This window comes from Amblyraja radiata, chromosome 7 (assembly GCF_010909765.2).
Source record: "Amblyraja radiata isolate CabotCenter1 chromosome 7, sAmbRad1.1.pri, whole genome shotgun sequence".
NCBI lineage: Eukaryota > Metazoa > Chordata > Chondrichthyes > Rajiformes > Rajidae > Amblyraja > Amblyraja radiata.
Genome location: NC_045962.1, coordinates 35,687,828 through 35,715,498, shown reverse-complemented (window position 1 = coordinate 35,715,498; position 27,671 = coordinate 35,687,828). Strand labels below are relative to the sequence as shown.

General features: G+C 44.3%; 1 protein-coding gene across 2 annotated transcripts in view; it reads left to right on the top strand.

Annotated features, from left to right (window-relative positions):
- Positions 1 to 27,671, top strand: part of kcnh7 (potassium voltage-gated channel subfamily H member 7) — a 350,824-nt gene that overhangs the window by 209,541 nt on the left and 113,612 nt on the right. For both annotated transcript variants that reach the window (XM_033024163.1, XM_033024164.1), the window contains exon 3: positions 3,029 to 3,181. In XM_033024163.1, coding sequence (XP_032880054.1) covers positions 3,029 to 3,181 — 153 coding nt within the window. The remainder of the gene's footprint in view (positions 1 to 3,028; positions 3,182 to 27,671) is intronic.

Here is a 27,671-nt window from a genome sequence, read left to right as displayed (position 1 = left end):
CAACTTGCCCACGCCGACCAGCGTGCCCCATCTACACTAGTCTCACCTACAAGCGTTTGGCCCATATCCCTCTAAACCAAACCTATCCATGTACCATGTATTTTAAATATTACTATAATACCTGCCTCAACTATCTCCTCTGGCAGCTTGTTCCATACACCCACCACCATCTGAGTGAAAATGTTGCCCATCAAGTCCCTATTAAATATTTCCTCTTTCACCTTAAACCTATGTACTCTGGTTCTTGATTCTCCTACTCTGCAAAAAAGCCTGTGCATTTATCCAATCTATTCCCTTCATGATTTTATATGAGATTTTATATTTTCTACAAGATCACCACTTGCACTCCTGCACTCCAAAGAATAGAGTCCTAGCCTGCTCAACCTCTCTCTGTAGCTCAGGCCCTCGAGTCCTGGCAACATCCTCGTGAACCTTAGCACTCTTTCCAGCTTTCATATTTGAGAAATTGCAGTCATCTTTCTCTGTAATACGGGAGAATGGTGAAAGCCAATTTTCATGACTGTTTTTTAAAATCTGCCCTACATATTTAGTAATTGCTGTTAATCCTTCTTGTTCTGTTGCCAAAGTGAAATGTTATAAATGTCAAATTAAGTGTCACTTCATTGCTTCTGCAAGAAATGGGGAAATATAATCTGTTAAATAGATAGCCAATAGCCTTTTAACAGTATTAACACTATTGCTCATAATTCTGACCCAAAGCTTTATTTGAACAGCCATGATTAACTGTACTCTGTCACAATTGCACAGATTATGTTTTTTCAATTCATTTAAGGGGTTGTGGGTTTTACTAGAAAGGACTCCATTTATTATTCATTTCTGCTGGCCCTTGAAAAGGTGATGGTGAGGACAGCACCATGGGGACAATTTACAGAGGGCCAATTAACCTGCAAACCTGCACGTCTTTGGGATGTGGGAGGAAACGGGAGGAAACCCACATGGTCACAGGAAGATTGTGCAAACTCCACACTGACCTGTGCATGGAATATCAGAACTACCAGCAAAAACTCTCTCAGTGCCACAGTGTTGCAGAGAGTAGAGAGCCACAGATCCAGGTTCGGTCCTGACCTCAGGTGCTGTCCGTGTGTAGTTTGCACGTTCTCCCTGTGACCGCGTGGGTTTCCACTGGGTGCTCCGGTTTCCACCCACATCCCAGAGACGTGCGGGTTTGTAGATTAATTGTCCCTATGTAAGTTCTCTAGTTTGTAGGGAATGGATGCGAAAGTGGGATAACATAGAACTAGTGTGAACGGGCGATTGTTGGTCGGCCTGGACTCGGTGGGCCGAAGGAACTGTTTCCATGTTGTATCTTTCAATCACTTCTGTTATCTGATGACTAACTTTTGGAAAGTCATATCAGCGGTATGTGATGTACATCTTTTGTTTCCTCTATAATCCCAAAACGCTGGTGTGCATTACGGTGCGCATTATTCAAGAAAATACTCTTGACCCTGCAGGAGAACTTACATTCAAAGCTGATAAACACTTAGTTACATTCTGACAGCGTAGGTCAAATGAAGATGTCCTTCAGGAAAAACGTTTGATATTGACTATGAGCTGGAAGATTGTTCGAGGTACTTCACATCAGGCCGGCTCACAATCATTGTGATTCTCAGCATACTTTTAAAAGGTGGACCCATCTCAATGGGAACTCTCTGTAAAAGGGAAAGAGATCCTATGAATAATTGAATTGAATTGAATTATAGGGCATGGAACTGTACAGTGCAGCAACAGGCCCTTTGGCCCACAATGTCTCTTTCATGCCGCTATCGTATCACCACCACCCCCGGCAGCGCGTTCCAGGCACTCAACACCCTTTGTGTAAAACAAGTTTGCCTTCACATCTCCTTTAAACTTTACCCATCTCACCTTAAAGCTATTGAATTGAATTGAATTGAAAAGTACAGCATGGAAACAGGCCCTTCTGCCCACCGATTCAATGTCGACCCTCGATCACCTATTCACAATGGTTCTTGCACTTACCCTGGGGCAACTAACAGAACGGCAATTCACCTACAAACTTGCACGTCTTTGGGATGTGGAAGGATGTGTGCTATCCAGTCAACGGAAAGACTATGCATGATTACAATCGAGCCGTCCACAGAGTACAAACACAGGGAATGACGTTTAGTGCAAGATAAAGTCCATAAAGTAATGTTTAAAGTAAAGTTGCTATCATGAATAATTCTTAAATATTTTTTTAAAAACCTGTTCAGTCATTACATGAAGCCAAACAATAAGCAAATAAGTTTAGCACCAATTCCATTTCTCCAGAGATGTTGCCTAACCCATTGAGTTACTGCAGATTTTGGTGTCTGGTTTAGTTTAGTTTTAGATTAGAGATACAGCGTCGAAACAGGCCCTTCGGCCCACCGAGTGCGCACCGACCAAAGATCCCCACACATTAACACTGTCCTACACACACTAGGGACAATTTACACATAACAAGCCAATTAACCTACTCACCTGTATGTCTGGAGTGTGGGAGGAAACTGCCAATCTCGGAGAAAACCCACGTGGGCACGGGGAGGATGTACAAACTCCGTACAGACAGCACCCGTAGTCGGGATCGAACCCGGGTCTCTGGCGCTGCAAGTGCTGTAAAGGCCACTTTCACAACCTAATTCACGGCCTTTTTTACTCATGGACATTTTTCATCAGGCTAGAAAAAACGCCCCGACCTACTTGATGCCACGAGTACCTACGACTAGTATCACGGCCTGCTACGACCTACCTATGACCTCCTACGACCTCGTGACGACCATGCTGCGAGTATGAGTCAAGAGCAAACTCGGTAGAGGTTGTGAATTAGGATGTGAAAGTGGGACAGGCCCTTTAGTCAGCAACTCTACAGCTGCGCCACCGTGCGCCCGACATCCATTTTCTGTTTAACCCAGCATCTGCCGTTCCTTCCTACACATTTAACATCATTACTCATTTTCAGAAATGGATTTTGTTCAATATTTCTTCTGGAGGGTTTGACCTTTCTGACCTTTCTTTTCCGGTTTAGGATCAACATTCTTGTGCAACACCCATATCATTCCAGTCAAGAATGAAGAAGGATTGGTCATAATGTTCATTATAAACTTTGACTTTGTCGATGAAGAGAAATCCTTGCTGTCTCCCGACGATATAAATCACATGTCACCAGGCAAAGAAACACGTGAGTGTCCTTTTAACCTTGCCTTCACTGAGTGTGTCTGTCAGACAATATTTTAGGTTGCAAATTTCCAGGGTTTCTCATTTGTCTCTTCGTTCGTGTGGCGTGCACAGCCTAAAGTTGTTGGACAACTTGTTCTATTTGATCTTCCGTTTGCGCACGTCGAGTTGATTGCATTAGTTGAAACAGGGCGGACCACGTGAAGGTTGCAATCTTCCACCCCCTCATTTGTCTCAGTATTATAGAACATAGAACAGGCCCTTCGGCCTATACTGTGTGCCGAACACCATGCCAAGTCAAACTAATCTCTTCTGCCTCATGGAACATGATTCATATCCATATTTCGGTGGGAAGGGATGAGTGAACCAAGGAGTTGCGGAGGAAACCATCTCCGCGGAGAAAGGGGTGGGGATGGGAAGATATGACTGGTGGTGGGATCACGTTGGAAGCAATGGAAAAGTCGGAGGATGATGTGTTGGATGCGGGCTCGGGTGGGGTGAAAGGTGAGGCAAAGGGATACTTTATCCTTGTTCCATCTGGGGGTAGGGGGAGTGAGAGTAGAATTACAGGACACATATGAAACATGGGTGAGGCATTATTCTATGACGGCAGGGGGAAACCACTTTTACTAAAGAAAGAGGACATCTCGGATATCCTAGAATGGAAAGCCTCATCTTGGGAGCAGATGCAGCAGAGATGTAGGAATTGGGAGTAGGGGATAGTGTCTTTGCAAGAGGCAGGGTGGATGGAAGTGTAGTCCAGATAACAGTGGTAGTCAGTAGGTTTACAGTAGATGCCAGTCGATAGTCTGTCCTCTGTAATGGAGGCAGAGAGATCAAGAAAGGGGGGAAAAGTGTCCTAGATAGTCCAGTGAATTTGAGGGCAGGGTGGAAGGTAGTGGTGAAGTTAATATAGTCCATGATTTTTGCACGTGTGCAGGAGGCAGCCGTGATTCAAGTCAAGTCAAGACAAGTCATATTTATGTATATAACACATTTAAAAAACAACTCTCGTTGGCCAAAGTGCTTTACATTGGTATAAGAATAGATTCAGTCATTGATGTAGCGTAAAAAGAGTTGGGAAGATAGGACCAGTGCATGCCTGGAACAAAGACTGTTCAATGTAACCGACCAAAAGACAGGTATAGTTAAGGCTCCGAAACATTACCTGTCCATGTTCTCCAAAGATGCTGCCTGAGCCGCTGAATTATTCCAGCACATTGTGTCCCGTTGTGTAAACGGCATCTACAGTTCCTTGTTTCTACAGTATGACTTGGCATCATGTTCAGCACAGTCACTGTGGGCCGAAGGGCCTGTTCCTGCACTGTACCGTTCCATGGTTATATCATGAAAACCTGAAATCTGAGGGACGTATTCCCTCAGAATGAGCAAATTGTAACAAGAATGGTTCACTTTATTGCGATTTTATTCGCATATTGTTCGTGAATATTTAGAGGAAAATAATTAAGACTGTTTCCAGATGTATTCTCACTGAGAAGCAGACAATGAAGAATTTGACAGTCCTCAGCATTTCAAATAATCAAGAAAACATCAGCTGCAGAGAAAGCTGGTAAAACCTCCGAGCCAAATATTGCGAGCATGAGCCCCTCTGGCCATGCACTGAATCCTTTGATGCATTTGCTTCAAAACTCTCAGGATTGCTAAATGTGATTCAGTCTTTTCCTGCAGATGCATCGCTGTAGGCAGGAGTGCATGCATAGGTCGGTTCAGCTTCCTCCAGGGGTATTCTGCTGTGAGGATCTCACATCATCTTCTCCTGACACAAAAATCGACTTTGTTGGTACTCCAGCATCTGCATTCCTTGCGTCTCCATTTTACTGTAAAATCTCCTCCAAGACTTTAGAGATACAGCGCGGATACAGTCCCTTCAGTCCAGCGAGTCCGCTCTGACCAGGAATCACCGGTATGTCATTGTAACATTACATTTACAGCTAAAAAATCCAATTCCCACAATGAGGTAGGTTGGAAGATTGGGACCACACCCTAATTTATAAGAGGACCATTCAGTTAACTATAGACTTTAGAGATATAGCACGGAAACAGGCTATTCGGCCCACTGAGTCCACGCCGACCAGTGATCACCCCGTACACTTACACTATCCTACACACTAGAGGAAATTTTACAACTTACCAAAGCCAATTAACCTACAAACCTGTACATCTTTGGAGTGTGGGAGGAAGCCGGAGCACACGGAAAAAATCACGGGGAGAACGTGCAAACTCCGTACAGACAGCACCCGTGGTCAACATCGAACCTGGGTCTCTGGCGCTGTAAGACCGCACCTCTACCGTTGTGCCACTGTGCTGTCCAAAACCGCCTCGTTCTCCTCCTCTCTCCAATGGGAGTTCTGTGACACCTTCTCTCACCACCACCACTCTGTGATTCCTGTGCTCTCCTCCTCTTTGAAGGTCCAGGCCCCAAACGTCATTCATCCTTTTGCACCAGAGATGCTGCCTGAACCACTGAGTTACTCCAGCACTTTGTGCCTATCTTCGGTGTAATCCAACATCTGCAGTTCTATGCTTCTTGGTTAAGCATCTCATAGAAAAAGCATGGAGGGGCAAGGTTGTGGTGAATATAGAACAGAGAACAGTACTGTACAAGAACAGGCTCTTCGGCTGACAATGCCTGTGCTATACATAATGTCAAGACCAACTCTTATCAGCCTGCACCGTGATCCATAGTCTTTCATTCCCTGCATGAGCCTATCTTTTAAATGCCACTGTCATAGTTGCCTCCACCACAGCAGTGCATTCTAGGCGCCCACCACTCTCTGGAATATACCTGCCCCGCACATCTCCTTTAAACCTTACCCCTCTCACCTTAAAGCTATACTGTAAAGCCATAGAATCATATATCATGGAAACAGACACTTTGGCCCAATAACCCATGCTGACCGACATGCCCCATCTACACGAGTCCCATTTGCTTGCATTTGACCCACATCCTTCCAAACCTATCCAAACCGTATACCTGTCCAAATGTTTTTCAAACTTTATGATGGCCTCAACTACCTCCTCCAGCAGCTCGTTCCACACAGCCACCACCCTGCAGTCGCCCCTCAGGTTTCTACTAAATCTTTCCCCTACTCTGGGTAAAAGACTCTGTGCATTTATCCTATCAATACCTCTTATGGTTTTTTCACCTCTATTTGAAGAGAAAAGTATGAAATCTTGATGCAAAATGTAGTGAGCCGGAGGAACACAGCGGATCAGGCAGCATCTGTGGAGGGAATGGACAGGGTTGACAATGTTTTGGGTTGGGACCCTTCTCTGTATGTCCATTCCCTCCACAGATGCTGCCTGACCCGCATTTGGGCCATATCCCTCTGAACCTATCCTATCCATGTACCTGGCCAAATGCTTCGTAAACATTATGATAGTGCCTGCCTTACCTACCACCTCTGCAGCTTGTTCCATGTACTTACCACCCTTTCTGTAATAAAAAGTTACCTCTCAGGTTCCTATTAATCTCCCTACCCCCCCCCCCCCCCCCCCCCCACCTCACCTTAAACCTATGCCCTCTTGTTCTCAACTCCCCTTCTCTTTTCTAAAGATTCTGTGCATTTACCCAATCTATTCTTCTCATGATCTTGTACACCTCTATAAGATCATCCCACACTCTCCTGCATTGCAAGGAATAAAGTCCCAGTCTGCCCAACCTCTCCCTATAGCTCAGACTCTCGAGTCCTGGCAATAAACTCGTAAATCTTCTCTGTACCCTTTCCAGCTTGGCAACATCTTTTCCTGTAACAGGCCGGCCAAAACTGAACTCAATACTCCAGACGTGAATGCACCAATGTCTCTATAACTGTAACATGACCTTCCAACTCCTCAATAATCTGACTGATGAAGGCCTATGTGCAGAGAGCCTTCTTGGCCACATCTCTCAGAAATCGCAAATAAGCCAGCAAATATATTCACTGCCTGGACATTATTATCAGCTGGAGGAGTTTAATGGCCTGCAGATTCTTAAGGGCTGGAATTTAGCATCATATATCAGACATCATTGCCCAATTGAGCAAAGTTAACAGTACATAATAGCTATTTACGTGAAGGGAATTGATTTATTTCCACAGTTGGAGGATCTCCTGGTCTAACTGATCATGGGATGTGGTCAGACCTAACCATTCATACAAAGACAATTATTAATCGACTTACACCCATTATTTATGACGGCTTTCATCTCAATGGTGGCTATAAAAAGCTTCATCACTACTCTGGCAGGCTCTTAGTGAAAGTATTGTAGGTGTTTCATTGTTGTGCTTGTTTGTAAAAGTTTCTCCTGCCTTCTATTCTACTATTGCTCGGAGTGTAAACAGACTGGGTCGGGTTAAATAATTTAGCAGCGTACTTGTTTGTTTGCTTTTTAAAAGATGACTCAGTGGCTCTAACAAAGGGGTTCGAGAGGACAGGCTCAGTGGCATTTCTTTCTGCCTGAGGCAGTGGGTTATCCACATGTCACCCCAGCACATATGTAGTGATGCCCCAAATTGGGAACAAAATGGGGGATCTGCTAATGATGAGTTAACCTTAACAAAGATCACCGCAGTAGGTTCAGCAGAGGCCCCTTGATGCCTTTATAACCTCCCTATTGATACCACCATTATTGTCCATGGATATTCATAACTTAGGAGCAGAAGCAGGCCATGTGGCCCATCAAGTCTACTCCACCATTTAATCTTGGCTGATCTATCTCTCTCTCTCTCAGCCCCATTCTCCTGTCTCTGCCCCATAACCCCTGACCCGTACTGATCAAGAATCTGACAACCTCCACCTTAAAAATACCCAATTTATTGCATTCTTGAAATTTATGGCGTAGACTCAGTGGGCTAAAGGACATGTTTCCATGCTGTAACTTTCAATCATAGTCATGGAATCACAAAGAGTGGAAACAGGCCCTTCGGCCCAACTTGCCCACACCGGCCAACATGTCCCAGCTACACTAGTCCCACCTGCCTGCGTTTGGTCCATATCCCTCCAAACCTGTCCTATCCATCTACCAGTCTAAATGTTTCTTCAATGTTGCGATAGTACCTGCCTCACCTACTGCCTCCAGCAGCTCGTTCCATACACCCACCACCCTTAGTGTAAAAAAAGTCACCCCTCAGATTATATCTTTCCCCCCTCACCTTAAAACTATGTCTGCTGGTTCTCGGTTCTCCTACTGTGCAAAAGACTCTTTACCCAATCTATTCCTCTCATTATTTTGTACACCTCTATACGAACATCACTCTTCCTCCTGCGCTCCAAGGAATAGTGTCCTAGCCAGCCTGCTCAACCTCTCCCTATAGCTCAGACCCTCAATTCAATCAATTCAATCAAACTTTCTTGATTCCTCACATAAAACTCACGCCACCCGAATATTTGCAGCTATCAGGTGTTAGTGCATAGGCAGTAAAATTTCAAGCTTTGTACCATTCAGTCTCTTAAATAAAATTACGACCTTGACATTTGTCCTAAATGAAATGGATAGTCTGCCATTGCATTATTCCCTTGCTCTGTCTTTTGCACAGAGCTCCGCAGATTCCCATTTTGTATTACTATCAGCCCAAAACATAGTGAATCCTTAATCTAACGTAACAAATCCCAGAGTACGCACCCTTTGAATACAGGAAGATCACGGGTTAGCCAAACGCTCTGATGATAAACTATATAGCACTGCTGCAGAAAAGAAATTATTCATAGATGCGTTGCTGAAAGGTCAGTATAATATAGAGTTGTTCAGACGGGGTCAAAAGTTAAGGTAAAATGTTAAATACTTGTTCTACACTATATTTAAATCGGGATATAAATTCAACAACTGAAACTTCTGACATAAAAATGATTTGTAATATGAAACAATTTCACCAGATTCTGACCTGACAAAATTACCAATTCTAAGCCTTGTCTTTCATCAAGAATATAAAAAACGTACAGGTTTGTAATTCCTGCTGGAAATCCCTGACCCTTTAGCATAATCTACACACGAGGCGAGGTCTGTGTGGAATATTTGATGACTGTACAGAAAAGCGAAGGAATCAAATAAAACGTATGGGCATGGGCGATACATATATTCATGATGCACATAGACTTTGAACAGATTCATGTCAATGTTGGTTTTGGTTGCAACGTTGTTAAAATGTATGCCTGGCATATGAATAATACATGTGTTTTTATTTCATTCCTGGCATGACCTCTGGTGGCATGTACACTATACCTGTAGGCATCTAACACAAAATTAAGGAGCATAATCCAATACCATGTTCAGTCCTGACGCTACATGGTATAATTAATCATGAAGTCTACTGTGTAAAGCTGATTCAGTTCAAGAAAGAGTCAAGAGGCAAGAGAGTTTTATTTCCATAGGTACCGAAACGGAACAATGAAATTCTTACTTGCAGCAGTGTGTACAAGGTCAACTTGAAATTATTTTATTAATTACACGCCATCTATCAGTGTCTGTCAAATATGTTACATTCAAGTTCTGTCTGTGGACAGGAAGAGAACCAAATGAAATCGATTTGCTTTCATAATAAGTTCATAAATTCTGGGAGTAGAATTAGGCCATTTGGCCCATTCAATCATGGCTGCTGCCGCAATGATTTCCACAGATTCACCACCATCTGACTAAAGAAATTCCTCCTCATCTCCTTTTCTAAAGGTACATCCTTTTCTTCTGAGGCTGTGGCCTCCGGTCCTAGACTCTCCCACTAGTGGAATCATCCTCTCCACATTTATTCTATCCAAGCTTTCACTATTTGGTAAGTTTCAATGAGGTCCTCCCTCATCCTTCTAGTTTCAGAGATCCCCCCTCACCCTTCTAAACTCCATCAATGTATGTCACTTATCCAGTGAGTGTTACTGTCATCTTTTCAAAATGCCCACAAAGCAAATTCAACTTACCCACAAAAAGAGACACAAGTGCTAGGGTAACTCAGTGGGTCAAGTAGCATCTCTGGAGCACATGGGTAGGTGAGGTTTTGGATAAGGAAAGGTCCCGACTTGAAATGTCACGTATCCATGTCATCCACAGTTGCTGCCTGACCCACTGAGTTACTCCAGCACTTTGTGTTCTACGCAAGTTCTATCATCTGTAGTTCCTTGTGTCTCCAATCTTGCCCATGCTGCCAACATCTCAAAAATGTATGAAAGATTGTCACAAGGTGCTGGGGTAACTCAGCAGGTCATGAAGCATCTCTGGATTAAAAGGATGAGTGACATTTCAGGTCGGAACCCTTCTTCAGGCTGAAAGTAGAGGTGGGGGGAGAACTGGAGGCAGGAAAAGGCCTGGAAAAGGCCTAGAAGGGAATGTGAGGGTTTCATGAAATTAGAGAAATCAATGTTCATACCGCTGGGTTGTAAGATGCCCAAGCAAAATATGAGGTACAGTTCCTCCAATTTGCATGTGGCCTCACCCAGACAGTGGAGGAGGCCCAGGACAGCAAGATCAGCATGGGAATGGGAGGTGGAGTTAAAGTGTTTGGAGATCAAGGTGGACTGAGCGAAGGTGTTCAGAGTAGGTGAAAGATTGTGTGGAGAATCAGGAACTTGTTCATAACAGTAGCCACTGCAATCATAGTAGCTATTGGTAGGCCATTTAGGACTGAGATCAAGAAACACCTTTTCACCCAGACAGTTGTGAACAGTGGCGGCCCTATATTTTTGGGGCCCTGAAGCTTGAACTGTTATGGGGGCCCCTTCGCAACCAGCAACGAGGTCTGCGTAACCACTGTTATCTTCAATGGGGTTGTTCCACGACAGATCACCACAAATTTTAATTTCTGTCATAAATGTTAATAGTGTTTTAAATTATATATAATTATTTTATATTCAATATATTTAGAATGAAACATCCTTAATTTGAATGTTTTTTTGTTTACGGCTAGCCACCATGATACTTTAATAACCTTATAAATATTATTTTAGCTCCTATTTTGTTTTGAATGACACTATATTATTGATTTTTTTTTTAAACCTCTTCTCATACAGTAGACCCAATTTTTTTAAGCAATGTGGACTAAGAATAATATTAACCTCCAGAGAAAAAGTAAGAAATATTGGCCAGGGGTCCAGGAGGCTGGCTCTGCCCCCGGCGGAGTCCATGGGGTTCACGGGTTCAGGGAGCAACGCCCTGCTGGGGGTTCAGGGGACAACACCACTGAAGCGCCTGCATTTTCAACAAAATTGGAAGTGATTCATAGAAACATAGAAACATAGAAAATAGGTGCAGGAGTAGGCCATTCGGCCCTTCGAGCCTGCACAGCCATTCAATATGATCATGGCTGATCATCCAACTCAGTATCCTGTACCTGCCTTCTCTCCACACCCCCTGATCCCTTTAGCCACAAGGGCCACATCTAACTCCCTCTTAAATATAGCCAATGAACTGGCCTCAACTACCTTCTGTGGCAGAGAGTTCCAGAGATTCACCACTCTCTGTGTGAAAAATGTTTTCCTCATCTCGGTCCTAAAAGATTCCCCCCTTATCCTTAAACTGTGACCCCTTGTCCTGGACTTCCCCAACATCGGGAACAATCTTCCTGCATCTAGCCTGTCCAACCCCTTAAGAATTTTGTAAGTTTCTATAAGATCCCCTCTCAATCTCCTAAATTCTAGCGAGTACAAGCCGAGTCTATCCAGTCTTTCTTCATATGAAAGTCCTGACATCCCAGGAATCAGTCTGGTGAACCTTCTCTGCACTCCCTCTATGGCAATAATGTCCTTCCTCAGATTTGGAGACCAAAACTGAACGCAATACTCCAGATGTGGTCTCACCAAGACCCTGTACAACTGCAGTAGAACCTCCCTGCTCCTATACTCAAATCCTTTTGCTATGAATGCTAACATACCATTCGCTTTCTTCACTGCCTGCTGCACCTGCATGCCTACTTTCAATGACTGGTGTACCATGACACCCAGGTCTCGTTGCAAATCCCCTTTTCCTAATCGGCCACCATTTAGATAATAGTCCACTTTCCTGTTTTTACCACCAAAGTGGATAACCTCACATTTATCCACATTATACTGCATCTGCCATGCATTTGCCCACTCACCCAGCCTATCCAAGTCACCTTGCAGCCTCCTAGCATCCTCCTCACAGCTAACACTGCCCCCCAGCTTAGTGTTAGCCGCAAACTTGGAGATGTTGCATTCAATTGTCGTCCAAATTGTCAATCCCTCGTCCAAATCATTAATATATATTGTAAATAGCTGGGGTCCCAGTACTGAGCCTTGCGGTACCCCACTAGTCACTGCCTGCCATTGTGAAAATGACTGTTTACTCCTACTCTTTGCTTCCTGTTTGCCAGCCAGTTCTCTATCCACATCAATACTGAACCCCCAATACCGGGATACTCAAGCTGGTAGTTTACATAACAGAAGCTTAAAAATGTTCTAACACATAAGCAGTAAAATAACCCCCAAAAGATATATATTTCATGAAATAGACATAGACAATTGGTGCCAGAGTATGCCATTCGGACCTTCAAGCGACCGGAAGCAAAGAGTAGGAGTGAACGGTTCCTTTTCAGAACGGCAGGCAGTGGCGAGTGGAGTGCTGCAAGGCTCGGTGTTGGGGCCGCAACTGTTTACCATATATATTAATGATTTGGAAGAGGGAATTAGGAGCAACACTAGCAAGTTTGCGGATGACACAAAGCTGGGTGGCAGTGTGAACTGTGAAGAGGATATTAGGAGGTTGCAGGATAACCTGGACAGGTTGAATGAGTGGGCAGATGCGTGGCAGATGCAGTATAATATAGATAAATGTGAGGTTATCCACTTTGGCGGCAAAAACAAGGGGGCAGATTATTATCTCAATGGGATTAGGTTAGGTAAGGGGGAGGTGCAGTGAGACCTGGGTGTCCTTGTACACCGATCACTGAAAGTTGGCATGCAGGTACAGCAGGCAGTGAAGAAAGCTAATGGAATGTTGGCCTTCATAACAAGAGGATTATAGTATAGGAGTAAAGTGGTTCTTCTGCAGTTGTATAGGGCTCTGGTGAGACCACATCTGGAGTATTGTGTACAGTTTTGGTCTCCTAATTTGAGGAAGGACATCCTTGTGATTGAGGCAGTGCAGCGTAGGTTCGCGAGATTGATCCCTGGGATGGCGGGACTGTCATATGAGAAAAGATTGAAAAGACTAGGCTTGTATTCACTGGAGTTTAGAAGGATGAGATGGGATCTTATAGAAACATATAAAATTATAAAAGGACTGGACAAGCTAGATGCAGGAAAAATGTTCCCAATATTGGGCGAGTCCAGAACCATGGGCCACAGTCTTAGAATAAAGGGGAGGCCATTTAAGACTGAGATGAGAAAAAACTTTTTCACCCAGAGAGTTGTGAATTTATGGAATTCCCTGCCACAGAGGGCAGTGGAGGCCAAGTCACTGGATGGCCAAGTTCCCTATCAATAACCCGTGCCTGTCTTCTCCCCATATCCCTTGAATCCACTAGCCCCTAGAGCTCTATCTAACTCTCTCTTAAATCCATCCAGTGACTTGAGGATGTAACAAGTAAAATGGATAAGGGAGAGCCAGTGGATGTAGTGTAACTGGACTTTCAGAAAGCCTTTGATCAGGAGACAGAAGAGTAGTGGGCTAAATTAGAGCACATGATATTGGGGGTCGGGTGGTTGACATGGATAGAGAATTTGGTTGTCAGGCAGGAAACAAAGAGAATGGATTAACGGGTCCCATTCAGAATGGCAAGCAGTGACTAATGGGGTGCATCAAGGCTCGGTGCTGGGACTGCAGCTATTTACAATGTACATTAATGATTTAAATGAAGGAATTAAAAGTAACATTAGCAAATTTGCAGATGACACAAAGCTGGGTGGCATTGTGAACTGTGAAGAGGATGCTATGTGGATGCAGGGTGACTTGGACAGGTTGGGTGAATGGGCAGATGCATGGCAGATGCAGTTTAATGTGGATAAATATGAGGTTATACACTTTGGTGGCAAGAACAGGAAGGCATAAAATGATCTGAATGGTGTCAGGTTAGGAAAAGGGGTAGTACAAGAAGACCTGGGTGTCCTTGTTACGACTCCCAAACGCAGGTACTTCAGAGCCGCGTAACATAAGTCAAAAAAACCAGGTTCAAGTTCAAAAATCTTTTAATTTCAATGGAACGCAAAACCCAAACCTGATTTAAACAACCCAGTCAGGGATATGGATGGACTAACAAACAATTAAACAGTGCTCCAGCCAGCCATGTAATGGACCGTCGAACCAGAGACTATAAAACCTGCCTAAAGAGATATAACCCTGAAACAAAATACACGAAAACACTAAGGTCAGCCCTTATCCGTCCCAATTCAATATTTGTTAACAAGGAATGGTGAAAGTACACAAAGTGCTATGCCATGTGGCCAGGCCTTCTGCAGCTCACACCAGCAGACTGCTCACGTCAGGGTCGACGAAGAAGAGAGAGAATCCTGGGAAACTCTGGTATTTAAGCTTCAGATGAGTCACCCGTCACCTGACGCAGCTTGGCCAATCTGGTACAGGAGCCTTTAACCCCTTGATTCCAGACTCACAGCCACGAGGCCTGTACTCGGGAGAGAAACAGAGAAAGGTAAATACATAGCATTCACCAGGGGGGGGAGCGCCTAACAGTCCTTATACATCAATTACTGAAAGTAACCATGTAGGTTCAGCAGGCAGTGAGGAAAGCTAGTGGCATGTTAGCATTCATAACGAGAGTTGAGTATAGGAGCAGGTTGAACAGGGCCCTGGTGAGACCACACCTGGAGTATTGTGTGCAGTTGTGGTCTCCTAATTTGAGGAAGGACATTCCTGCTATTGAGGGAGTGCAACATAGGTTCACAAGATTAATTCCTGGGATGGGGAGACTGTCATATGATGAAAGAATGGAGCGACTGGGCTTGTATTCACTGGAATTTTGAAGGATGACAGGGTATCTTATAGAAACATATACAATTACTAGACTAAGTGAGACCCGTTGGGTCCCAGCGTCACACGGGAGGGCTGGTATTGCTCGCCAGTGGGGGGGCTGTCTGTTGCGCTAGTATGGGTGTTGCGGGCTGAAGGTACTGGTTTCCAGAGGGCTAGTATAGACCTTGTGGGCCGAATGGTTTCTTGGGCTGGCAGCCAACTGTTGCAACAATTTTAAAAGCCAAGGTGAGGAAAACAATTGGGCTGCAGCAACCTGACAACCAAAATTCATTTTGTGAACACAAACTTTTTTAATAAGATGAGGCAAACAATTGGGCTGCAGCCACACCTGACAACCAAAATTCATTTTGTGAACACAAACTTTTTTAAAAAGGCGAAGCAAACAATTGGGCTGCAGCCACACCTGACAACCAAAATTCATTTTGTGAACACAAACTTTTTTAATAAGATGAGGCAAACAATTGGGCTGCAGTCACCTGACAACCAAAATTCATTTTGTGAACACAAACTTTATTTAAAAGGCGAGGCAAACAATTGGGCTGCAGCCACACCTGACAACCAAAATTCATTTTGTGAACAAACTATTTTTAAAAGGCGAGGCAAACAATTGGGCTGCAGTCACTTTACAGCCGCATCGAGTGGACTCACCGTGGAGTTTACGAGCGTTCAGTGTTATTCGCAGCTCAAAGAGCCGTGACCCTCTCGCTTCCTGGGTCTGGCAGAGACTGACTGAGGCATGACGCTTCCGGGTTTTATAGTCCCTCCCCCTGCCGCCAGCGGGGGCAGCAGAGAGAATGGGGAATTTTATTTAAACATTAATATCTCTCTGATTTTTCTTCGATGGGAAAAATCCTCTGGTCCAGGAAGGCGGAGGGGGTCTCTGAGCGAGGTGTCCAATAATGACGGCCGTAGGTGGCGGCGTTCTCTTGGAAATGGCACCACAGTGGGCCAAAAGCAGTCAAGATCAGACTTTTAGTAATATAGATTAAGGGATTGGACACGCTAGATGCAGGAAACATGTTACTGATGTTGTGGGAGTCCAGACCAGGGCCACAGTTTAAGAACAAAGGGCCTGTCCCACGTAAACAATTTTTTAGATGACTGCCGGTGACTGTCATAGTCGTAGTAGGTCGCCGAAAAACCGGCAACTGGATCCCCCCTACGACAATGTCTACGACAAACTACAACAATCTACCACCTAGTCAACGTCAAGCTACGGCAAGCTACTGACAACCGGCGACCCATTAGGACGTCCGCTTATGACCACACCAGCGACAACCTACGATATCCAAATTCCACCTACGTCCACCCGCGACAAGCTACGACAAGCAACGACCCTGTCGACGACAATGGAAGACAACTGAAGACAATTCAGTCACTGGTACCTGTCGCCGGTTGACATAGGTTGACGTAGGTAGTCGCCATTGGAATTCACCGAAGTCAGCACCAGCGACAACCTACTTCACCTGGCGACAACCTACGACAGTACCTACGTCAGGAGAAGTCAAGCTACGCTCATTGGTGTCAAACCCACTGCCCCTGACAGTCGCCGAAAAATTTCGAACATGTTCTTTGGACGACTGAAGAGACTACTCACGTCCTAGTCGCCTGTAGTCACCTAAAAAATAGCCTAGTGGAACAGGCCCTTAAGGGGTAGGCTATTTAGAATTGAGTTGAGGAAAAACCTTTTCACCCAGAGGGTTGTGAATTTGTGGAATTCTCTGCCTCAGAAGGCAGTGGAGGCCGATGCATTCAAAAGAGTTAGATAGAGTTCTTAGGCCTAGCGGAATCAAGGGATATGGGGAGAAGGCAGGAACGGGGTACTGATTGTGGATGATCAGCCATGATCATATTGAATGGCGGTGCTGGCTCGAAGGGCCAAATGGCCTACTCCTGCACCTATTATCTATGTATCTATGTATCTATCCATGTTCTCCAGAGATGCTGTGTTCTGAAGAAGGGACCCGATCTGAAGGTGAATGAAGTATTTTGTCAGGGGACTCAAGGCTGGGATTTGCAGCAGGCAGGAAAATCTGGGCAGGCTGGTGAAGTTAGAAAGTGCACGGCAGATGAAATTAAATATAGAGATGTGTGACTAATGCATTATTGATGTAAATGTGAAGAAATATGTTATGTATAAAATGGTACAGCTTTTAAAGGGGTGCAGGGACAGTGAGATTTGTGAAGCAGCTTACAACCGATGTGCCTTCCCGAGCCCCCATTCGCTGTGATGGTATTTCAGTCTCAGTCACAGAGGCCGACGTCAGGAAATCCTTCAGAGGGGTGAACCCTCGAAAAGCACCTGGACCTGATGGTATACACGGTCATGTTCTAAAAACCTGTGCGGACCAACTAGCTGGAGTTTTTACGGACATTTTCAACCTATCACTTCTGAGGTCTGAGGTTCCCACCTGCTTTAAAAGGGCATCAATTATACCGGTGCCCAAGAAGAGTAAGGTGACGTGCCTCAATGACTATCGACCAGTGGCACTAACGCCTGTGGTGATGAAATGCTTTGAGAGGTTGATCATGGCGCAAATCAACTCCTATCTCGACAAAAACCTGGACCCACTGCAGTTCGCTTACAGCCACAACAGATCAACGGTGGATGCGATCTCGCTGGCTCTCCACTCCACTCTGGACCACTTGGACAACAAAAACTCATATGTCAGGCTGTTATTCATTGATTACAGCTCGGCATTTAATACAATTATCCCCTCCAAGCTGGTTACCAAACTCGCAGAACTGGGTCTCTGTGCATCACTGGATCCTCGACCTCCTCGACCTCCTCATTCACAGACCACAGTCTGTTCGTATTGGTGGAAATGTGTCAGACTAGATAACAATCAGCACGGGAGCACCTCAAGGCTGGGTGATCAGCCCCCTGCTGTACTCAGTCTATACTCATGACTGCGTAGCCGGTCATAGTGCGAACTCCATTATCATGTTCGCTGACCATGACTGTTGCGGGACGTATCACTGATGGGGATGAGTCAGAGTATAGAAGAGAGATCGAGCGACTGTCCATATGGTGCCAGCACAATAACCTGGCCCTCAACACCAGCAAAACCAAGGAACTAATTGTGGACTTTGGAAGGAGTAGGATGGGGACCCACAGTCCCGTTTATATCAACCATTGGTTGAAAGGGTCAAGAGCTTCAAATTCCTGGGCGTGCACATCTCTGAAGATCTTTCCTGGTCCAAGAACACTGATGCAATTATTAAGAAAGCTCATCAGCGCCTCTACTTCCTGAGAAGTTTACGGAGAGTCGGTTTGTCAAGGAGGACTCTCTCTAACTTCTACAGGTGCACAGTCGAGAGCATGCTGACCAGTGGCATTGTGGCTTGGTTCGGCAACTTGAGCGCCCTGGAGAGGAAAAGACTACAAAAAGTAGTAAACACTGCCCAGTCCATCATCGGCTCTGACCTCCCTTCCATCGAGGGGATCGATCGCAGTCGCTGCCTCAAAAAGGCTAACAGTATCATCAAGGACCCACACCATTCTGGCCACACACTCATCTCCCTGCTACCTTCAGGTAGAAGGTACAGGAGCCTGAAGACGACGACCAGGTTCAGGAATAGCTACTTCCCCACAGCCATCAGGCTATTAAACTTGGCTCGGACAAAACTCTGAACATTAATAGCCCATTAACTGTTATTTGCACTTTATCAGTTTATTTATTCATGTGTGTATATATTTATATAATGGTATATGGACACACTGATCTGTTTTGTAGTCAATGCCTACTATGTTCTGTGTGCTGAAGCAAAGCAAAAATTTCATTGTCCTATCAGGGACACATGACAATAAACTTGAATCTTGAATCTTGAATCTTGAATCTTGAAATGTACCGTATTTGAAGCTAAAGGGCAAGCTGTTAGAATGTAGCACAGAAACTGGCCCTTCGGCCCACAATGTGCGTGCCAAACATGATGCCAAGTTAAATTAATCTCCTATGTCTGCATGTGATGCAACCTCCCTCTATTCCCTGCATATAATGTGCCTATTAAATACCACTGTTAAATACCACTTTTGTACATTTGGTAAATTTGGTAAATCCCTTCGATGGACCGGGTAGTGACCATCACTCTCTGTAGATCCTCAGTACTGACCTCCCCACCCTTCGATGGTGGGAAGGTCAGTACCCGCGATAGACTGGGCAGTTTCCACCTCTCTCTGTAGTCTCCTTCGTTTCTGGACGTTCAAGTATCAATGATGTGAAGAAAGTACAGAATCTATGACCATCTCTACGAGAGGAAAGTGAAGATTTAACCGGGTCATTTAAGATTATATGGCTTTATGTATGGGAGAATTATGTCCATTAGCAGGATGAGCAGTAACCAGACGAGAAATCCCACCCCAATTATTCCTTCTTCTTCCCGCTCCCGTCTGGCAGAAGATACAGAAGCTTTAAAGTGTGTATCACCAGATTCAGGAACAGCTTCTTCCCCTCTGCTTTCAGGCTTCTGAACGGTCCTTAAGCTAGGCTACTCTCCGATTCACCTGTACCCCACTGTGGACAGTAGACTTTGTCTCTGGAACTGATGCGCTACAATCCTGAGAACTACATTCTGCACTCTGTATCATCCCCGTTGCTCTACCTATTTTACTGGAGTTTGGCTCGAGTGTATTTATGTACAGTATTATCAGATATATTTGGATAGCATGCAAAACAAAGCTTTTCACTGTACCTCGGTACACGTATCAATAATAAACCTAAACCTAATGTTACCAGCAATAAGACAGTGGACAGGTGAGAAAGTATTATTTTTGCAGCAGGTTCTAATCTAGAGTAGAATTCCTGATGCAGCACACATATGTGATAGGAATCCTTCAAAAGGCAATTGGACATATTTGTGAAAAAGTATAACTTGCTGAGCTGTGAGGAAAGAGGAATTAATTGAACTATATATCAGAGTTATCCCAAAAATGATGACCAAATCACTTCCTGACTTACACCTTACTATAACAACATTTAAAAGACACTTGGACTGGTACAAGAAAGTTTGAGAATGGTATGGGCCAAACGCGAGCAGGTGGGAGTAATTTAGATGGAGCATCTTGGTTGGCATGGACAGGTTGGGGCGAAGGGCCCATTTCCATACCGTTTGACTCAATGAGTCTATATATTCCCATAAAGCAGAGAATACGATGTATTTCTCTACAGCAAGAAACAACCGGTGTCAAAACAGTATCATGGAAAATAGGTCTCAAAATCAAAACACTTTCAAAATATTGGTTTTGCTAAAGAAAAGGGTGAATTTAATGCTGCAACTAAAGCACAAGATTACAATAATAAAATGAAAGCAATACTACATTTTACAAGAATGTAATCCTATGGGAAAACCAATCTTATCACAGCTGATAGTAGACAATTTGAGTGCTGCACAATTTTGTTTACACTTTTGATAAAGATGACCTTACTGGTAGTTCTCAGTCTGAATAAAAGAAAGTTCCAGCTTCTGAAACATGTATAAATAGGCTCTTTCAATGAGGAATAATGCATCACAATGAATAACATGCCCCAGTCAGATCAGGGCAGCCAGTGGGAGCAACGAGCATTGTCCAGCCAGCGCTGAGGAGACAAAAACCCACCGCAGTGCCTCCAGCACCCAGTGCCAGCGTGGGCACCGGTCACCAAGCACCGCACACCAGAACCCAGCCTCTACCTCTCAATGTACAGGTTCGCTGCCTATCTGCCTCTCCACTGGCTGTGTGTGTGTGTGTGTGTGTGTGTGTGTGTGTGTGTGTGTGTGTGTGTGTGTGTGTGTGTGTGTGTGTGTGTGTGTGTGTGTGTGTGGGTGTGTGGGTGTGGGTGTGTGTGGGTGTGTGCGTGGGTGTGTGCGGATGTGTGTGTATGTGTGCGTGGGTGTGTGTATGTGCGTGTGTGTGTGTGTGCGTGGGTGTGTGTGCGTGCGGGTATGAGTGCGTGTGTGTGTGTGGGTGTGTGTGTGTGTGTGTGTGGGTGTGTGTGTATGAGGGTGTGTGTGTGTGTGTGTGTGTGCGTGCATGTGGGTGTGGGTGTGTGTGTGTGTGCGGTTATGAGTGTGTGTGTATGTGCGGGTGTGTGTGTGTGTGTGGGTGTGGGTGTGTGTGTGTGGGTGGGTGTGTGTGTGTGTGTGTGGGTGTGTGTGGGTGGGTGTGTGTGTATGGGTGTGTGTGGGTATGTGTGGATGCGTGGGTGCGTGTATGTGTGTGGGTGTGTGTGTGGGTGTGGGTTTGTGTTTGTGTGTGTGGGAATGTGTGTGTGTGGGTGTGTGTGTGGGGTGGGGTGTGTGGAGGGGTATGTGTGCGCGAGTGTGTGTTTGATTCTGTATGTTTGTGTATGAGTGTTTGTGTTAGTGTCTGAGCATGTGTGCATTTGATTCTGTATGTGTGTATACTGTATGTTTGATTCTCTGTGTCTGTGTCTATGTATGTGTGTTTCTGTGTGTGTGTCTGTATCCGTGTATGTTTGATTCTGTGTGTGTAACTGTGAGTGTGTGTGTCTGTATATATGTGTCTGTGTGAGTGTGTCTGATTCTGTTTGTTTGATTCCGTATGTGTTTCTGTGAGTGAGAGTATGCTTGTCTGTATGATTCTATGTGAGTGAGTGCCTGGGTGTGTGCCTGCCTGTGTGTTTGATTCTGAGTGTATAGTTCTGTATCTGTATTTGATTCTGTGTATGTCTGTTTGTGAGTGTGTGTGGATGTGTGACTGCATCTGTGGTTAGGTGCGTCTGTGTGTATGTGTCTATGAATCTGTGTATGTGTGTCTGTGTATGTGTGTGTATGTGTGTCTGCGCGTGTGTGTGTGTGTGTGTGTGTGTGTGTGTGTGTGTGTGTGTGTGTGTGTGTGTGTGTGTGTGTGTGTGTGTGTGTGTGTGTGCGCATGTGTATATACAAAGTGTAGTTTACCTCTATTTCACAAATCACACTCAATAATTCTTCGCAACTGAACTATCACTTTCTATAGTGCAATGAACACTTAGATCTACCAGCAGTGCTGAGCGGTCATGACGGGAATTGATTAAACAGGTAAGTAAAGGATTATCTCGGGTTTGATACAATTATCATGTTAAAAAAAAGTAATTACAGATCCATAATTTACTTTAAAAGCCTCTAAACGTTTATCAGGTTTAATGAAATTAACGTCTTTGAACAGTCCGTGCCTTACACCGTCTTACTGTTTCTGGAATCAGTCAGAAAATATGCTGCGTGTAACTGCGTGTGTTCAATTGTGTTTCAGCCTGCAATCCTCACTCCAGTGATACTTCCACAGGTAAACTTACCGAGTCAGTCCTGATATGTAGTGCCTGTAATTATTATTGCATCGTACAGCTAGATCTATCTGGATACTTTAATGGAATCCCTTAATCAAGGATAATGTGTATAAGTTTGCTGCTTTCATTGAAACAGATGGTACATCATTTTGAAAGCAAGCAGTACCTGCTATATATAGTAGTGTTTTATACCAATGTAATTAACCATTATCCTTCCAAAAGTCTCAAGACTTCTTATGAAAGCTTTTATCAAGCTAGAAATTTTACTTTCTGCTTCAATTGATTGCGTGTGTGTGTGTGTGTGTGTGTGTGTGTGTGTTTCCTTGAAGCAAGTAGGTATAACATTTAAGGAAGCCACTGCCACAAATTAAAAATCTTTTAATTTCTGGCAACCAATGGCAGCACCACACATGAAGACCTAATCTAATGTTCCTTTTATCCTGGTCACTGCATTCACAAATCTTTGTGCAATTTCAGAAGACCACCTTGAAAAACAGTCTTGAGTTTATTTTTGAAGCAATGATAAGATAAGCTTAAGACAATTATGGAATCTGAGAAAATATTTTGAAATTTCAACTTTTTTAAAAGTGTGGTGTGATGGTCAGTTATGGGGTCTTGTTCTTATCGAGTCCACACACAAGATTAGAAGTTGTCCAGCCAGAGCTGAACACACTTCTCGGCATCCGCATGCAATGGTGTCTGTCTTGTGCTTCTTGTGCGTGGTGGTGGAATGATTGGTGAAAACAGGGCCGTGACGTTAACGCTCTTTCCTTGACCCCGGTTATGGGGTAAAATCCAAAGATCGTTTTCAGTTGATTTTAGTGTGAGAATTCTCGCTGATGGTTCAAATTATAAGTACTATTTCTATAGTAGACACAAATGCTGGAGAAACTCAGCGGGTGAGGCAGCATCTATGGAGTGAAGGAAATAGGCAACGTTTCGGGTCGAGACCCTACATCAGACTTTTCAGCAGTCTGAAAAGGGTCTCGACCCGAAATGTTGCCTATTTCCTTCGCTCCATAGATGTTGCCTCACTCTCTGAGTTTCTCCAGCAATTTTGTCTACCTTCCAGCATCTGCAGTTCCTTCTTAAACAGTACTATTTCTAATGTCATTTTTAATGTGGTGGAAGATATTTGGACAGGTTCATGGATAGAGTCATAGTCATACAGCATGGAAACAGGCTCCTCAACTCAACTCGTCCATGCCGACCAAGATGCCCCATCTACACTAGTCCCACCTGCCCATATTTGGTCCATATGCCTCTGAAAGCTTTCATATCAATGTACCTGTCCAAACGACTTTTAAGTGATGTGATAGTACCTGCCTCAACGACCTCCTCTTGTAGCTTGTTCCATACACCCACCACCCTCTGTGTGGAAAGGTTGTCCCTCAGGTGCCTAATAAATCTTTCCCCTTTCACCTTCAACCAAGTAATAATTTAATTGTTCCATTTCAGGACATATGACAATATAATAGTCTTGACTTCTCTTGACTATTTTAGTTTAAAGATACAGCGCAGAAACAGGCCCTTCGGCCTACCGAGTCCACGCTGACCAACGATCCCCACACACTAACACTATTCTACACACATTAGGGACAATTTACAATTTTCCAATTTTCCCGAAACCAATTAACCAACAAACCTGTACGTCTTTGAAGTGTGGGAGGAAACCGGAGCACCCAGAGAAAACCCATGCGGTTACAGGGAAAACATACAAACTCCATGCAGACAGCACCCGTGGTCAGGATCGAACTCGGGTCCCTGGCACTGTGAGGCAGCAACTCTACCTCTGCACTGCCGTACACCACCGTGCTCTGGGTAAAAGATTCGATGCATCTATCCAATCTATTCCAGATAGGGTAGGAAAGGTTTAGAGGTATATGGGACAAACACGGCGGGTGGGACTATCATAGATGGGGCATCGTGGTCGGCATGAGCAAGTTGGGTCAAGGCCCTGTTTCTGCGCTGTATGACTCTAAATATATGGATGGTGCCATTTAACATATGCACAAACAATCTCTCAATTGCTCGTATGTAACAGTGGAACACACATTATATAAAACTCTTTTCCTTGAGGAAATCATCCTGTCAAACACCGTGTTTCCATCAAAGCACATGAAGGTGGTTGGGAACTAATGATGTCAGTGAAAATCTGATGCCGTAAACCTCACTGTGATTTATATTTACTGAACAATTTTTTGTAATGCGACCAACTTATGTTCATAAGTGAAGGAGCAAAGTTAGGCCATCAAGTCTACTCTGCTATTATGGCTGACCATGGCTGATCTATCTTCCCCTCTCAACCCCATTCTCCTGCCTCCTCCCCATAACCCCGTACAAATCAAGAATCTACTAATCTCCACCTTAAAAATACCCAATGACAGCCTCCACAGCCGTCTGTGGCAATGAACTCCACAGATTCACCACCCTCTGACTAAAGAAATAGCTCCTCATCTCCTTTCTAAAGGTATGTCCTTTTATTCTGAGGCAATAGCCTCTGATCCTAGACTCTCCCACTAGGAGAAACATCTTCTCCACATGTAGGGAGAGGCTCCACTGTTTTTAGTGTTTTTAATATTTCTTTATTTTGAATATCTTTACTTACTCCATCTTTTAATTGTTATTATTGGTGTGTATTAACTTTTTTGTCAATGATTAGTGATGTACAGCACTTTGTTGCAACTATGATTGTTTTTAAAGTGCTCTATAAATAAAATTATTATTATTATAAATAAAATTATTATTATCCACTCTATCCAGGCCTTTCACTATTTGGTAAGTTTCAATGAGGTCCCCCCTTCTTCTAAATTCCAGCAAGTACAGGCCCAGTGCTATCAAATACTCATTACAACATAATCATTCTCGTAAACCTCCTCTGGGCCCTCTCCAGAGCCAGCACATCCCTCCTCAGATATGGGGCCCAAAACTGCTCACAATACTCCAAACGCGGCCTGACCAGCACCTTATAGAGCCTCAGCATTACATCCACTAGTTTATATTCTAGTCCCCTTGTGAAGCCTCCTTTGAGGTGCATTCAGTCTTGGGATGTGTATTGTGTTGTTCATAATACGTGGCTCCTGACTGCCGAATCAGAAATAAATTGATGCTCCCTTTTCAGATGAGTTGTTCTCAAGGTCAGCAAAATCAGTAATAGACGTTGGCACATTTATATTGAAGCAGTGAAACAGAGTGAACGATGTTTGCATAGGGTGAACCAGGGGAAATAATATTTCATGTTTAAATAGGCTTTGCCATTAATAAAACAAAATGAGCCTTTTTGTAAACACCAAAACTGAATTTATAGACAAGTGTCATAATGTCATTCTGGTAGAGCCATGCAGCGTGGTGACAGGCCCACTGGCCCAACCCATATACTGCCATAGAGTCATAGAGTCATACAGCGTGGAAACAAGCCCTTGGCCCAACTTGCCCACATCAACCAACATGTCCCATCTACACTAGTCCCACCTGCCTGTGTTTGGCCCATATCCCTCTAAACGTATCCTATCTATGTACCTGTCTAAATGTTCCTTAAACATTGTGATGGTACCTGCCTCAACTACCTCCTCCGGTAACTTGTTCCACACACTTGTTCCACACACCCACCACCCTTTGTGTACAAAGGTTGCCCCCTCAATTTCCTATTAATTCTTTCCCCCCTCACCTTAAACCTATGACACCTGGTTCTTGACTCCGCTACTCTGGGCAAGAAACTCTGGGTGTTTACCCTATCTATACATTTCATGATTTTGTACACTTCAATGAGATCACCCTCATCCTCCTGCACTCCAAGGAATCAAGTCAACACCTGCTCAACTGCTCCCTATAGCTCAGGCCCTCGAGTCCTAGCAACATCCTCGTAATATGTGTATGATGTGTTTATTAAAGATAGAACAAGACAAAAATCAATTGGAAAATTCAGAATAAATTGCAAAACTTAAGGATAATTAAATTCAGTAAAATCTTGAAAATGATGGCTCATGATTCATTTAGTTTTGATTAGAGATACAGCATGGAAACAGGCCCTTCGGCCCACTGAATCTACATTGACCAACGATCACCTGTTCACACTACTTTCATGCTGTATAATTTGATCTGGCAGTATGTTTTCTTTTAAGCGCAACAGTGAAAATTGTGAAATCAATTTCCTTTCTTAAACTAGCCGGTTGTATCAATGGGGGCAGACTCAGTGAACTATCCAACCTCCCCTTATAATATTCTGATCAATTGATTGAAATATACTGTGGAAGAAATTAATTTGGAGGCAAATTAATGGAAAATGAAAAGCGGCGACTTGACAGATTTGCTTCGAGATTTTATTGCATGATATCATGGAGAGATGGCTGCAGTAAACTGCTCACCAGTTCTCTGACTTCACAGCAGAATTAGCCGACAGTTATACGGTGCTGTAAACAACTTTTGATTTTTGTTAGATACAGCTATACGAAAATATACTATCTCCCACATGGGTGCCAATTATAGAAACATAGAAACATAGAAGATAGGTGCAGGAGTAGGCCATTCGGCCCTGCGAGCCTGCACCGCCATTCAATATGATCATGGCTGATCATCCAACTCAGTATCCTGTACCTGCCTTCTCTCCATACCCCCTGATCCCTTTAGCCACAAGGGCCACATCTAACTCCGTCTTAAATATAGCCAATGAACTGGCCTCAACTACCTTCTGTGGCAGAGAGTTCCAGAGATTCACCACTCTCTGTGTGAAAAATGTTTTTCTCATCTCGGTCCCCCCCCCTGATGGAACGTTCCTCCGTGGAGTCGAGTGGGGGACAGGTCTGTTCTGTTGCTGCCCCCCCCCCCCCCCCCAGATGGAACGCTCCTCCGTGGAGTCGAGCGGGGGACAGGTTTGTTCTAGAGCCTTGCTTCGCTGCCGGACAGCAGAAGGCTCCCTGTGAAAGAAAAAACCCGACGTCAGCTTACCTGACGGTCCGTTCTTTCACCTCCATAGCAGGAGCGCCTGACTCCCGCTGTGCCGCTGTTGCTCTGCTGGACGTAATGCCAAGCATGCGTGCTGAGCGGGTTCTTCACGTGACTCCGAAGTAAAATAGGTGCAGGAGTAGGCCATTCGGCCCTTCGAGCCTGCACCGCCATTCAATATGATCATGGCTGATCATCCAACTCGGTATCCCATCCCTGCCTTCTCTCCATACCCCCTGATCCCTTTAGCCACATGGGCCACATCTAACTCCCTCTTAAATATAGCCAATGAACTGGCCTCAACTACCTTCTGTGGCAGAGAATTCCACAGATTCACAACTCTCTGTGTAAAAAATGATTTTCTC